Source organism: Ictalurus furcatus, chromosome 6 (assembly GCF_023375685.1).
Source record: "Ictalurus furcatus strain D&B chromosome 6, Billie_1.0, whole genome shotgun sequence".
NCBI classification, from domain to species: domain Eukaryota; kingdom Metazoa; phylum Chordata; class Actinopteri; order Siluriformes; family Ictaluridae; genus Ictalurus; species Ictalurus furcatus.
The window spans coordinates 33,970,559-33,984,647 of NC_071260.1; the positions used below are offsets into that span (position 1 = coordinate 33,970,559).

The 14,089-nt window shown below is 41.5% G+C and overlaps 1 protein-coding gene across 1 annotated transcript; it reads left to right on the top strand.

The window, feature by feature from the left end:
- The first annotated feature begins 1,326 nt into the window (after positions 1 to 1,326).
- fancb (FA complementation group B) lies at positions 1,327 to 8,832 on the top strand. Its single transcript, XM_053627812.1, has 8 exons — positions 1,327 to 2,845; positions 4,435 to 4,590; positions 4,795 to 4,887; positions 5,089 to 5,217; positions 5,493 to 5,665; positions 7,131 to 7,471; positions 7,649 to 7,889; positions 7,989 to 8,832. Exons 1-8 carry the CDS (start codon positions 1,955 to 1,957, stop codon positions 8,344 to 8,346), a joined length of 2,382 nt encoding a protein of 793 aa, XP_053483787.1. The 5' UTR covers positions 1,327 to 1,954; the 3' UTR covers positions 8,347 to 8,832.
- The last annotated feature ends 5,257 nt before the right edge of the window (positions 8,833 to 14,089 follow it).

Sequence of the window (14,089 nt, forward strand, 5' to 3'; positions counted from 1 at the left end):
AGTTCAATTTCGCTAACCGCTCAGATTTCTCCTGCGCTGTATTAACAACTCCCCCTTTTTTTACTCTTGGATAACATTTTCAGTAGAACATTTCTATACATTTCTACAGAAACGGTAACATAGTGCACAATTGCTAGAAAATTAATCAACACCTTCTGACCAATGGGAAGCCAGAATTCCAGAATAATTATTAACTAAAGGGTTTAACTTTCATTATGATTAGAAAAAAAAAACAGTGACACCTCCACGAAAATAAGTCAATAATTGCTTGTTACAGTGGAAATTTAATAATAATGTTTAGTTCAATAATGTGCAATGATAAACATTGTAAATGACATTTCAAAATCCGTTTTATTTTTAAATTAAACTGTAATTTATGCTCATGTTGAAACTAAACCAACCAATCTGGCAACACCGGTCACTAGTTTAATCCGAGATTCTGCAAAACAGCGGTGTTTCCTGAAACAGCAACTCGTTGTCCGCCATTTTGACTCTCTGAAACTGTAACCTAATGGGCGCCATCTTGGCTCTGCGAAGCCAAGGAAAAACTTTTGTTTTGGGGCGGGGTGTACGCGGTATACTGAGTCAAGATTAGTCTTGACGTTTATGTTAAAGCAGGTAAAACTTATTTTGATTAAAATATTTGTATATAGATAGATAGACTAATTTTAAGAACAGGTTTCTGAGAGAAAAAAAACTAAACAGTGGCTCACTGTCGCCATTCCAACAAGCCCCGCCCAACCTGCGCTCGGATTGGATCACTCTATACCGGCACCTGAGCTAGGATTGGATAGTAGTTTCGTTGTCCAATCGGAGAACGGTTTGAGAGAGGAAGTCACGGAATACGGATGCGGAGGGGAAATATTTTGGCGGGAATGGTTTCCTGACAGGAATGAGGCACGAGTTTACTCAGGTATTGTGTGTAAACACCAGTTACATATAGTTATTCTTCAGGTATTTGTCCATGTTCTTAAATGTTTAAGGTGGCAATATTTTTTTAACATCAACTGCAGTACAATATATACAATACAGTACACTAACTAATATTATTTCCTGAAGTGATGTATTTTGTTTACACTGTTATCCAGCTTATAATTTATTTCCCTCTTTTTTGAACAGCTTTCATCGAGACTGAAGGGAAAAGCTGTGGAAATTCTGCAAACTTCTGTCACGACTGTTGAACTTTCTGAAATTCCTGTTACAAATTCCAAAAACATCCTTCCAGATGTTTCGTTAGAACGATACACAACTCAAAACTGATGTCTCGCGGCTGGAAGTCTCTGTTCCGACTCCTTTCAGCTTGTGTTGGCACTAATAAGACGATTTGTCGCTTGTGGACGTGGCCTGACCACCATTGTTTTTTACCCCATGTGGTAGTGGCTATATATAGTCTCTAAAGCTAACTACGCAAATGAAATAATGCAGGAATCAGTGAGAAAATTGGTTATTTGATTTGTGGCATGCAAAGCGAGCTATCTGTACTAGCTGCGTACACACACCAAAATTACCAGCGATCTCTGCTACTTCCTTCCAAGCTTTATTTTCCCTTCGTAACGTCTCCATTTACATTTAACGAGAGGTCGTATATATAAGATGAAACTATGGTTCATCCATTTTGGGGCATAAAAATTTTTTGGATTTGTGACTTGCTAGTGTGAACCTAAGGTTAATCTCCTTCCTAAGTTCTTGCGTCCCTTTTTGAAAAGTTTCATAATTACGGTTTTACCTGTTAAATCTTCTTCCAATACTCCAGTTGTAATTGTCGCAACTCATTTTGCAGTTTCTGTCTCTGTTGTGTTCCTGCCAAACCCGTCACAACTGCTGTAACTCCTCTCACAACTCCAGCTTCTATCACATCTCCCTGTTTAATGTCGTACCTCCTCTGGCACGTATTACTGCTGTCTTTTCTTCTGTTGAGACTCATGGCAACTTCTGCCACTATCTAATCACAAAGATGGCCTCAGATCAGCGCGTCCATATGGTGACGCTGCATGGTGACCTTGTCATCTTTCAGTGCAAGCATCCGAGCTCAAAAGCCTCTGAGATCACCTTCTGGCGGACGTCGTTCAACCGAGACTCTGGCACCTTCTTAAACAAAGACGATGAAATAATCCCCATGTACGAAAACGCCTCCAGAGCAGTCAGCATCGTTCGTTGCACTTCTGCCGTGAACGTGAAAACGAGGCAGAGAGTCCTGTGCATTTTGTTGAAGCTTCACAGGAAGGGATCTCATGGGTTTAAGTACATGCTTTACTCTTTGAGCAGTAGGACCAGCGCAAAGCTACATGTGGAATTTTCATTACCTTATGAGATGCGCAACGATGTCTCGATTTTGCGCGGACCCACTTTGGTCTGGAGTCACGATGACGTTGTCTTCTACACGTCCGCGGAAACTGGTAGTGTGAAGGAAGTCCCGGTACGCGTGAAGGTCAGCTTTCTTGGCGAGTTGCCCCTTCCTCAAAGACCTTTAGCAATTCTTGGTTCACAAAAGATGTCAGAAGAGCAGATGGAAAATGAAGTGGAGGATAAAACTGTTCTTTACTTCATAGAGGATGGAAGAACTTTTAGCACTGATTGTCTTATACCCAGTGCTTACAGTTCGGTTGTGCGGTGCATGCTGGTGCTTTCAGCCATGGAAGTAGATGGATCGCTGAGATCTACTCTGGTGGCTGCTACATGTAGGAAACAGTTGGTTTGGTTTGAAAATGGACTTCCAGAAGAAGTATGTCTTCTGCCGTATGAAGAGCCCCAAAGCATTCGAACAGTTCATACAGGAAGCGGCTGTCTCATCGTTGTTGTTTTCGAGCATGGGAACGTCTGCGCCGTGTGGAAAGATACCTTCAAGGTAGGCAATGGCATACATTTATGGTGCTTTTACGGTTTGCCATGTTGTATATTAAAGACCTCATATCCCACGGTATCTCAACTCTGGTTCTAGGGATTCCGTACACTCTTTAATAACAGATGATTGAAATATAGCTTTAATGTAATGGTTCTTCTTCCAGAAAAACAAAAACATTGCCTCAAATGAAGAAGCGGTGAAAGAAGTTCCACACATAACATTACAGATGGTGTTGAATGTTAAATTTCAGTCTGAGCTTTGAAAATACCAATTAAAATCTTACCTCCAACGCCAACATCCGATCCCAGGTGGTACTACGTGATGGCGTCGCGCCAATGGACTGCGATCTGGACGTATTTAACGATAAACGATGGCAGTCAAAACAGATTGCAAACTGTGTTCTGTGAAAATATCAAGAGAAGGAACTACAGCATCTTCCTACAATAAAGATAACCTGGTAACACATTTTTAATATTAAATTTACTACGAGTTGAGAAAAAAAATGTCTACAAACAATCCTAGGTGTACTGACCCTAACCCTAACCCTGTTCTTGATGATTAGTCCGTCCCTCCAGGATTGTTCAATCGCAGAAATGAACACAAAATCAAGCAAACTGAAATATTCGCAGGAGCTTGCAGTTTTTAAAGTTACCGCAGATTTGCGCCGAGACACGTCATCATGACGCACGTTCAGCCAAAGCGCTCTTCCATTCACATGCGTCGAAGACGAGTACAGCTAAAAGGTCTAATTTACCAACAGACATCACTGCAAAAGAGCGTGCAGAACAATTTTGTGCAATTGTGATTTCGCTGATTCAAATAGTGTTTAAAAAAAAAAAGAACAAAAAACGCTCTTCTCCATTAAAACGCTATTCCATCCAGGCTAACAAGCTAGCTAAAACACTTCAGCTAAGCAGATCAGCTCACCGGCGTTATAAACAATAAGCGTTGTAGTCCAAGTGCCAATTTTCATGGCTGATATTTAACACATAAACAGCTGAGTAAAACACTCCTCATGTCAGCATCAGCTTCCACTTCGCATCGTGTTGATGTTGGTTGCTGCTGTGTGAAACTAGCACTGAACAACTTATACTGAGTTTTACGTTTAAGAGCTTTAAGTGATTTTAATGTTACTCGATACGTCCAGATCGTCTCTTCATCAGCACATCACCTGGTTTTGGATGTTGGTTTTGAAGCTGAAGTAAACATGATGCCTGATACCATTCACATCAACCCTAAATAAAAGGACGTGTTAAGACGAGGCATCGAGGCGCCTTTAGACGTCGACTCTGGGAATTGAGGTAACGTTGCCTCTTCTAGCCTACATATTGCATCATGCCATGCCATGGTAGTGCCCCTGCTGACAATATCCTTTTAAAGCTCTAAATACTCTGAGCTCACATGAAACCTAACTGAAAGGACTCCAGCCGTGACCAAGCTCCCTTCAGGCGTCCCGATTGGTTTTAAAGTGGAGACTCGTATTCCACGTGTCTTTTGAGGATTTTGACCGACAGATCCTATAGGAACTCGTCCGGTCCGTTTTCTCATTGATGAAAGATGTAATATAAAGTGATCCTTATTTTTCCCCCCAGGTGGCTGCATGTTGGACAGATGTGTGCCTTTTGCTTGTGGACGATTTTGTTGGTGCAGGGTTCGAGCAGATGTTGCTGCTTTTCGAGGAAATCGACTCGGCAGACGAAATCCTAGGGAGGTTCCTCCTCACGGATCTCTGTGGCGTCCGTTACTCCGTCAGTTACCATCATCGTCTCCTCACTTTTTCTTTTCTTCATGTTGAATAATAATCAGTTCTTGAGGTTCTTTTACTTGTAATAGATGTGGGTAATGGCTTCAGGTTGTGACTGGACAGTGATTGCATTTGAGTGCGACACGACGACAATGCAGTGATGAGTGAAATGCAGTGCAGCGGGAAAATAACGTGTGTTTGTGTATAGTGCAGAAGAACGGAGAGCGAAGACGTAAATCGGTGCGAGACGGCAGAAGAGAACATCAGATTGACGATTGACGCTCTAGAGGCCAGACTGCAGGTTCGAAACTTATTTTTTAACACTTTCCTACCTTATTAGGGTTTCTTTGTTGTGATTTCTGTTTCAGCTGAGCACACGTACTGGGACACGTGACTGACGGCTGATTCACGTCGCTCAGGTGTTCCACGTGTAAGCTGTGAACGTCTGGTGTTGTTTGAAGTCATAATAAAATAAATAACCCTGTGCGTGTGTGTGTATCAGAGCGGCTTGACCTTCCTCCATGACCTCCAGAGAGACCTGCGTGTTAAAGACCACGTCATCCAGCAGTGTGTATCGGCTCTGCATGACCTTTTATCGGACAGGAAGCACGTCGCACCTCCTGCACTGCAGGTCTTTTTATTTTATTTCACACTTTTATATCAACCTTTTTGTCTCAGACAACATTCCAGTTATGGAGCACGTCTAGTCACACGTTTCACATAATACACAAGCGATAAGTGTGTTTATACATGAATTATTAAAACCCTTCAGTCCTTCAACCCTTCACCCTTCATACTCACATACTGTACTGTAGTAGTGGGAATAGTGTGTAGTACGCAGTGTGTACAGTGCAATGTGCAGGATATATATCTGTATACAGCCTGTATTCCTTTATTGCGTTACAGGAAGGACTGGTGTCTCTGTTGGATGATGAACAGAGCGAGGAGGACGAGTGCACTCCACGTGTAAGGATGGAAGTGAATTCGGATGCGAGTCACCCGAAAGTGGAGAGAGTCTGGCACAGAGTCATCGGCCAAAGGCTCGCGTTCGGCGCACTTTTAGCACAGACCAATCAAATGTATAATAATCAGTCTAATAATAATAATAATAATACATTGCATATTAAATATCGAATGCATATCAAAGAGCTTATTATTATCATCATTATTATTATTATTATTATTATTATTATTATTATTATTATTATCATCATCATTATTATTATTATTATCATTATTATTATTATTATTATTATTATTATTATTATTATTATCATCATCATTATTATCATTATTATCATTATTATTATTATTATTATGTAAGTAATAAAACATTGTGGTGTGCATTTACAGGAAAATAATCAACAGCAGGGTGGTGTGATGCAGCGGAGTTACTGTTACCACGCCAACGTTCATTACTTTCCTATAACTGCACATCCCTGAAAGTTTTATTCCTCTTACACCACAGCAACTTGTCAATGCTAACAATATTCCGTCAATTAAAGAACGGCACATCATGCTTTTTTATCCATTTATAGTTACATTAATGTTATGAAACCAGTTCTTACGTTATAGCAGCTATAAACAGTCGTTCCTTTAACAGCCTCTCTGCTCTCTCTTTCTCTCTCTCTTTCTCTCTCTCTCTCTCTCTCTCTCTCTCTCTCTCTCTCTCTCACACACACACACACAAAGTTATTAAGACAAAAAAACAGCGTGTCACGTTATAAAACAGAAACAATGGGTCCAAATAAAAATCTTTCAACGGATAAAAATCAGTGAACATTTCCAGTGATGTTAATTTAGTGTGTAATGTTCGCGTGTGTTACACCCAGTGACGGGTGATACAGCTGGTTCACGACACGCCCCCCTGAACAAGGACGTCTCAATTCTCAAACACAATCGGCCTCGAGTCCTCCCTTTCTTATCCTCACGTACTCGGAGGGAAGTGAAGGAGAAATACATGAGGAGGCCGTGTTTAAGAGAAGAGACTGCACTGAACGAACAGATATCACACTGAAACGGAGGAGTGTGTGTTCATGTGCTTCAGATATCTGTCCTTCAAAACATCCTCCAATCTGGTTTCTATGGGAACAGACTGAAAGTCTCTCTCTCTCTCTCTCTCTCTCTCTCTCTAACTGTGATAAAACTTCTGATAGTCACTCTGTTCTATTTCTATTCTACTCTAAACTTCACCTCATGTGGTAGTCTTCTGTTCTAATCTAATCTATTCAGTAATCTGTTCTGATGTCTGTCTTTTCTTTTTCTTTAGTCGATTGTGATGTCAATTAATTAATTCTCAGATGATTTTATCTCGTACAGTGACGTCGTCTCGCGTCTCTTTTCTGTACTGTTTTATTCTGTTATAAGTTTGTCTCGTAACCATTTTTAAAAACTTATTTATATAATAATGCTATTTATATACCAACAATAATCTTAAGATTTGATTTTGAACAAAGAACTCATTTTTCTGTGTTTCATGCTGCAGGTGTTTTCAGCTACTCCTCTCTTTATGTTTCTTTTCCTCCCACCTGGTTTGTCTCTCAGGACGGAACCTGAACACATGATCGCTGCTGTCATAGCCACGCCCCCTATGGTTGAAAGTGTGAATAAAATCGTGTGCTACCCTGAACCCCTGACCCCTGTGCCTCCTGGACCTCCGAATGCTAAAAGAAGCAAGTTTCCTGGTGGTCCAGCCGTACTTCTCGTCACTGATCTTGCCCCATTATTGACCTTCGACCCCGTTAAATGCTCTGTTCTGCTGTGCTTTTCTACCAAGGAAGCAGGAAGTGCATCTCGGCATTGCCAATTGATCAATTTAGATTTACAGGGTGCACTGGAGGGGAAATTTCAGCCGCGTCTCTTCGAGGACTGCAGCATTGACTCGGGTAATGCGTGCTACTCCGTTATTATATGTGATGTTGGTATTATTAACTGTTAACACTAACCAGAGCAAGACAACCTGCAGGTGTTAATACGTCCACAGTAAACATCATCATGTGTGCTGGAGGTTGTGATACGTCACCTAGCAGAATGCAGCTCTGATTTCTGTTATCACTGTTTAGATGAATCCAGAGAAGATCTGCTGAGTCTGATGGTAGCGTTCGAGTGTTGGAGTTTTAACATTGTAAGTACTGATCACACCGTCGCGGACGTATCAGGCTTTTTGGAGGAGAAATTCAGAGCTAAACGAATAAAAATCAATCCTCGTTATATGCTGAGCAATTCCACACAACTGTCCGGCACCGTGCTTTTCTACTGGAAAGCCTGCAGCTCCTTCAGCGGAGTACTGGATATCTACTGCAGGTTTTTATTTTTATTTTAATCATACAAACTAAACCATGAATTTTTCTGACTGTAAGTTAACATATCCCTGAATGACGTTTCCTGTCCTTTACCTTGCAGCGATCATCTCGGCTTGCTTCGTTTCCTGGATACTTTGTGCAACTTCCTTCCTGCTTCTCATTGCATTAAACTTCTCAAAACTGGGCAGGGCAGAAACAGAAGCCCCGCCCTCTTTATGGAGCATGAGATTCGAACGATAAAAGAAGGCGTGGCCGATCTGATCCGCGGCGGAGCGGAAGGACCGAGTAGCGATCTCATTGTTCATATCAGTCGTGAGCAGTGGCTAAAAGAAAGGAGTGATCAGCTCCGCCCACTTGTGGAGATAAAGCTTTATCACCGGATGATGGAAAGAGCGATTAACCTTAAGATGGAGAGTGATGTTGCTACGCTCGTGGAGGCGGAGCTTAACAAGTATTGATGAAGTTTGATGGGATGAGAAAAGACTTAAATGTGTGTAGTGCAGCAGGCGGTGGGAGTCGGAACGAATAACTCGTACCACAGTTCCAGCGTTGATGTGCATCGCACCACCGTGAAGCTCATTACATTTAGATATTCATGTGAAAGTCCTTAAGGAGCCGGTTTCTCCACTGGGAAACTACAAATAAAAAAATAATAATAGCCTAGGACATGAAATCTAATTGTGCTGGGTGCTCAGGATACTGAAATGTCCACCCCGCTTTGCATTTTTTCATTATTATTATACTTTGTTATTATTATTAATGCTGCACATATAGATTACGTATAGTATGTTTGTAATATAGCAGTTTGTATTTCTTGGCTATTTGTGAACTAATGTGCATGTACTGCACTGTTTAATAAACAAATATAGAACTGTGGCATGTTGTGTTTGTGATTATTGTGAGTTCCACACTACTAAATATGATTATAAACATGTTGTACTCCATTCTAGTAAAAATGGTGCGACTTTGTTGTATTTAGTGTCAAAACTACTGAATTCTGCTGAATGTGAAAATGAAAACGCTTTCTGATGACCGTTGGTCAAAATAACACACACATAAAATGAGAACATATTGTGTTTTTAGTAGTTTTATAAACAATATTACAATGACAAATCTGTTTGTTTTGTCTTTTTTATGATACTGTATCTATTTTTCTCGTTGAAACACGCATTTGAACCACACCGATCAGAATCAGCGGTTCAGCTGCAGGTCTTCCAGATGAGTGCATTTTAAGAAGTGGTAAATCTTTAAATAGTGTAATGTGACATGTTTATTTTGTACATTTACATGTGAAACAGACAAGAAAGTACTCTCTCCGTTGCCTAGTGCCACCAGGCATGCCTTTTTTTTCACCGGGCCAGAACCCACTTCCATATTGCTTATTGATCCTAGTGGACATCGCTATGTGTAGTCTGACCCACCATGATTCTGTGCTCATGCAGTGCCTGAATCTATTAGAGCCAGAGTATGACAGTGTCTCCGTATCAGTCTGTGAGATAAAATCCAGAGGACCCCTGAAAAGAATGTTAGGCTATGCCAATACCAACTTCACAACAGTTACTAGCAGGCCAAGTCCTCGCTGTTGAGGCCACCCAAATCCAACCTGTCCTGAAAGCGAACTGCAAACACTTGGGATTGATGCTGGCCTACATGCAGAGAAAAAAAAAGCTCAAGATATACATCATACATCTCTCTGAGAGTGTAAAGACATCGACTATAGAGATGACTCGCTAAAATAGCTAATCTTGGAACTGAAACCATGCACAAAGCCTTCCTGATAGCCCGAGGTCCGAACCCGCCTCATGGTGCAAATCAGTCATGACTACCACACTTAAAATGTCGGCGACTCGTTTGGGTCCGGACACAGCAACTCGACCCACTGCACCAAATGTGCCTTTTTGTTCAACGTTCCCCACAGAATTCTATGTAAGTCAGTGTAAAGATTGCATGACATGAAGATTGCATATAGCAGGTTTTTAGCAGTTGCCTTCCATGTCCCAGAGCTCCATGCTGAGAGCCTTGGCTCTGACATGTTCAGTCTGAATCACATGCCACCATGGACCTCTGCATCAAGGTTCTGGAATGCCCTCCAGCTCACACAGACACTGCTCAAGTGTTCTCATCCATAGCTAGCCTCACTGAGGGCAAGTCATCTTCCTGGTCAGCACAGTGGAGCAGCAGATTCACTATCCAGTGCATATGTTCAGTAGAGCGGCACCAGCACCCAGAGGTGGTTCAGGAATTATGGGAAATGTTGAGTCACAGGCGTAGCTCTCTACCGACACAGAGTTGACTCACTGTCAGGACACAATACCTTGTGGCATATTGTCCATGTTTTCAGATCTTTTCTTGATCCTGACCACATTGTAGAGAATTCAGCAGATAAAATGTGAAAAAGAGTTCTGCTCTGAATCCCTGCTCTTACTCTCACCAGTGAGAGGAATACTCTGGCAACTTCCTCGCTGAGAGGACTTGTTATAACAGATGAATGAGAGGTGTGGCATCCCCAAGTCTGTGGGTTTGGCCCCTCAGAACAGTATTATGTCTGCAATATACAGGTCCAAGAAATGGCCCTGAGCCTTAGTACGTAGGTTTTATATGCTGTCAGGTGGGAACCACATATTGGACTCGGTGCGCTGCCCAGTGCCTAAAGTGTTAACTTTATTTTAGGAACTGCTGAGTGAATGCAAATACATCTACATTTTCATTAATGGCATTTGGCAGAAGCCCTATCCAGAGTAACTTACAGAAGTGCTTTGAAGTCTCTATCAATAAATACAACCTGATACAGGTTCACCGGGTTACGGACTAAGAATGCTTTCGGTCTGTAGTTGAGGTCATATAGTGAGAAAAACACGCAGACAATACAATTTTCTAAATGTAAATGTTTAAATTATTAAATTATAATGCTAATTTAAGTTCTTCAGGAAGAGGCAGGTCTTTAGACGTTGTTTGAAGACACAGCTGTTCGGACATCTAGGGGAAGTTCATTCCACCACCCAGGTGCCAGAACAGAGAAGAGTCTCGATGCAGTTCTTCGTTGTGTCCTGAGAGATGGTGGGACCAGTCGAGCGGTTCTAGTGGATCGGAGGGAGTGTGGTGCAGAGGAGTTTTTGGCTTTGTAGGCAAGCATCAGTGTTTTAAATCTGATGCAGTCAGCTACAGGAAGCCAGTGGGGGGAGCGTAGCAATGGGGTGGTGTGGAAGAAGTTAGGAAGGTTGAAAACAAGTCATGCAGCTACATTCTGGATCAGTTGCAGAGGTCGCATGGCACTCGGAGGCAGACCTGCCAGGAGCCAGGTGCAGTAGTCCAGCCTGTGTGGATAGAAATGGAGGAATCCTTCTGATGTTGTAAAGGAGAACTCGACATGAGCGTGTCAGATTAGCGGTGTGAGAGGAAAAGGACAGTTGATTGTCCGTGGTTACCCCATGGTTGGCTGCAGTGACCAAGAGTGAGGGCTGAGAGTTCAGGGAGATCACAAGATCCTGACATGGTGATGAATCGCCTGGGATGAACAGCAGTTCAGTTTTGCTGGAATTTAGTTTCAGCTGATGAGCTGGTATTCATGATGAGAGTCTGCCAGACATCTGAGATTATAGAGTATAAGCATAATTAAAAACTATAGAGTATATTCTAATTACACTATATTCTATATATTCTATATATTACTATAAGTGTGTACTGAGTTAGAAAAATGCCATATGGTATGCAGTTTTTGGACCTAAGGGAACTGGTTTTGGGGCCTCAGGGTAACTAAGGAGAAAGAAATCATTAAGGTGGTATGGGCTGGTCTTGAGACAGGAGTAATTAATTGTGGCGAAAACCCCACTTAAGATGAGCACACTGTTCAGAATAGTATAAAAGACCCATGTTATGTTGCATGAGTTTAGACTGTCTGCAGAGGTCTCATTTTATTTGTCTGGAATAAAGTTTCATTTCTTTTGACATCCATAACCCCTTATCTCTGGAAGTTTTTTGACTACAAGATCTGAGCGGAAAAATGAGTGTCTGAGGAAAGGAGAGGATGAGTTGAGTGTCCTCCACATAGCAGTGGTATGAAAATCCATGTGAGGATATGACCTCCCCAAGTGATTGAGTACAGAGGGACACTAAAGGTGTATGTGGTGACTTTCAGCCCATCACGACAGGGCAGGTTGCACCTCATTGGAAGCTTATAAGGTCAAATCAGAATTTTTGATGGGATCTAGATGCCTCCATCCACCATGTTCCCAGAGGAGCCCAGTGTGGGCCTCCCCTTCATGTTGGAACCCCTTAAGTTATCTTTCTCAAGGCCCATTCATGTGGTTGATCTGAAATGGGTATCATTGGTATTTACCTTAGAAAGAAGGGCAGCAGAGTTGTACACAAGAAGCTGGTTGAATTCTGCCAGCATTGCACACTTGGCAATATGCATGTGTTGGATTCTGGAGTAACCTCATGTTCCTGTCTAAACCCAAGTTTGTGAAGTAAGTGATTAACCTTGAAGTGTTCTATGAATGTCAGCTTGCAGAACATTCCCTTCTGTGTTCAGTTCATCCATTACAGTATTATTTAAACTGCACAGCAGTTATTTGCTCCAACAGATATTCAAAGACATGGGTTGCTCCCCTGTCTAACTCTGATTGGCCCACTGGGTGACAAAAGTCTACAGAAATGCTGAGCACTCAGCCGATTGTATGACATGCCATTCCACAAGCAGGGTATTATCCTCTATCAGCTGAAGGTTATCTGCATGGCAGCTACCTGTGTATCACCATGTATGTATGTAGGTCCTTACTCTATAAGGTCAACGTCAGAAATATAGTTGTCAGGGTTCCCTTTTATTCAGAGCTGCCTCTGGCACAGCAGGCTCTTGGCTAGGTTCCCAGGTACTTATAGTAAGTACTGTCGTGTGGGAAAGGCTTTTGCAATAGGTGTTAGATGTTTAAACATTATCCCTGCTTGTCTGGGATTAAAAAAAATGTCAGTTACATTTCATCCACACTGTCACAGGATTTGAGACATAGCTTTTCCCCCCACATCCTAGCACAATCCAGCATGTTTCTATTCCAAGGCATATCTCCCATACCACAGTTATTGTACAGTATAAACCTTTTTGTCTGGGTTCTAGTTTCTGTGTAGTTTCTGGGATTCATGTGGATCTGGTTAGTGCGGATGAATCTGGTAAAACCCTTAATAAATAAATGACACGTCCTCGTTGTCCTGAGTCCTTGCTGAAGTGTCAGAGAAAAAATGCTCAGATCTGGTCATGGTCCATCATTGCACATGGAGAAGGTCGATTGTGTTCGTTTGGTGTTGAATAGCTTAAGGCAATGACGCATCAAAGACCTTTATTTTTTACTACTTTATTTTGAATGTTGTTTTAAAGTACAAACACAATCCATACTCATTAATATAAGCAGTCGAAGAAATGCTCAGAAAGTGAGGAAATAGAAACATACACTGATGAGCATGTGAGGTCTAAGGCCTAACGGTTTAAGCTTCACACACTCCAAGGACCTGGCGAATGTGTAGGAACTGCCACTGAATTCTGTACAAAGACAATCTTAGAAAAACTGGATAATCCTCATTTTATATTAAATCTCATAAAAACCAGTAGAATACTTACATGTTTTTGAGGTTCATACAAATATTCTGGCAGTGTATTCACTTCAAATTTGGCCTGTAACTTGGCTGTCCAGTAACATTTGGACAGTTTTGATTTGTCTGTAAATTTCAAGGGTAGTCACGTCTATACTAGGTGAACAAGTTTAAACATTTTATGGGACCAAAAGCAATTGGTGTTGTGTCTTTGGATCACTAGTTCAGGAACAAGATAGAAAATAAAAGGTGTTCAAATGAATTCATTCTAGATGTCACATTAATATCCCTTAAAGGTGTCAGTGCCACAAATCAGACAATAATATAAAGCTTCAAATCCTGAATAACTCAATCAGATGCAGATCAAAATCAGATGTGTTAGAAACACTGATGCCATGTCTAACAAAAAAAGCCTTGTTTGACTTTGATAAGTTCACAGAATGACCTGTAAAGGTAAGATATGCGTACACACGTAGTCCCCAAAAAATGACTGACATGACGGCTTAGGGCGGGACTAAAATCCCAGAGATATTCCAGCAATAACAACAAGACCCCGTTACCCGTGCCTCTATGCTTCGGTTGTAAGTTAGATCAGTAAATCTGCCAAACAGATCAATATGA

Excerpts from the sequence above, each read along its gene's own strand:
- fancb (XM_053627812.1), top strand. The coding sequence starts at position 1,955 with ATGGCCTCAGATCAGCGCGTCCATATGGTGACGCTGCATGGTGACCTT. Across the intron at positions 4,591-4,794 it reads TCTGTGGCGTCCGTTACTCC|TGCAGAAGAACGGAGAGCGA; the intron begins GTCAGTTACCAT and ends GTTTGTGTATAG. Across the intron at positions 5,218-5,492 it reads TCGCACCTCCTGCACTGCAG|GAAGGACTGGTGTCTCTGTT; the intron begins GTCTTTTTATTT and ends ATTGCGTTACAG.